A 794-nucleotide genomic window follows, 5' to 3' on the forward strand; every position below is an offset into this window, starting at 1 on the left:
TTTTCTTCACACGATTGACATATTAATGGAGTATGGTTAAATGTAGTGTCTACATTATCAAAATTAATATCATTATTTTTGCCACAATGGGTTTCGTAATTACTTGACTCTAAATATTTTTCAGCCGAATTTATATTTTCATCAATTAAGTTTTTAAAATATGTATTATCAGTATTTCCTGAACTAGTACTCTGTGAATTATTTTGTGTTTCGTTTATTTTTTCAGTATATTTCTTTTGTTGTTCATTATATACTTCCTTTTGATTAGTTATCCAAGTTTTGTAATCTCTACATGTGGATACACATTCTTTACATTTAGATCCACCTGCATTTTTATTATTTGGACATTCCATTTCTTTGGTTCCGTCACATCCTTGACAGTTAGTTTCCAAATTAGTTTTTTTTTCAATATTTGTTCTACAGAAATAGTTGGACCATTCCTTGAACCAACGTAAAAATTGAGGTATATCGTCATCGTCGGGAAGTTCCTGAGAATATCCGCATTTCCCAGTGACTCTATATTCTATTCCTCGACCATCTGGTGGTTTTTTTCTAATGACAAACATTTCATTTTGTGGTATTCCGCACGTGATTGCATCCCATACATCTTTTTTATTTTCTTCCCACCAAGCTTCTCTTAATTTATTTATATCTCCATTATATTCAGATTTCAATTTCTCTTTAAAAATATCTTGTAATATTTCACCTATATTATTTTCGGCTGCTTGTGTTTTTTTATTTCCCCATATGCTTGTTCCTTTAACCAAATCGCCATAATCGGCATAACTGTTACG

The 794-nt window shown here is 30.6% G+C and overlaps 1 protein-coding gene across 1 annotated transcript; it reads right to left on the bottom strand.

Annotated features, from left to right (window-relative positions):
* PGSY75_0039600 (putative EMP1-like protein) lies at positions 1–794 on the bottom strand (the record flags this gene model as incomplete). The annotated part of the gene is made up of 1 exon (XM_018783513.1): positions 1–794. A coding segment is annotated over one exon (794 nt), but the record flags the coding sequence as incomplete, so codon positions are not given.

The sequence above is a fragment of the Plasmodium gaboni genome, assembly GCF_001602025.1.
Source record: "Plasmodium gaboni strain SY75 chromosome Unknown, whole genome shotgun sequence".
NCBI lineage: Eukaryota > Apicomplexa > Aconoidasida > Haemosporida > Plasmodiidae > Plasmodium > Plasmodium gaboni.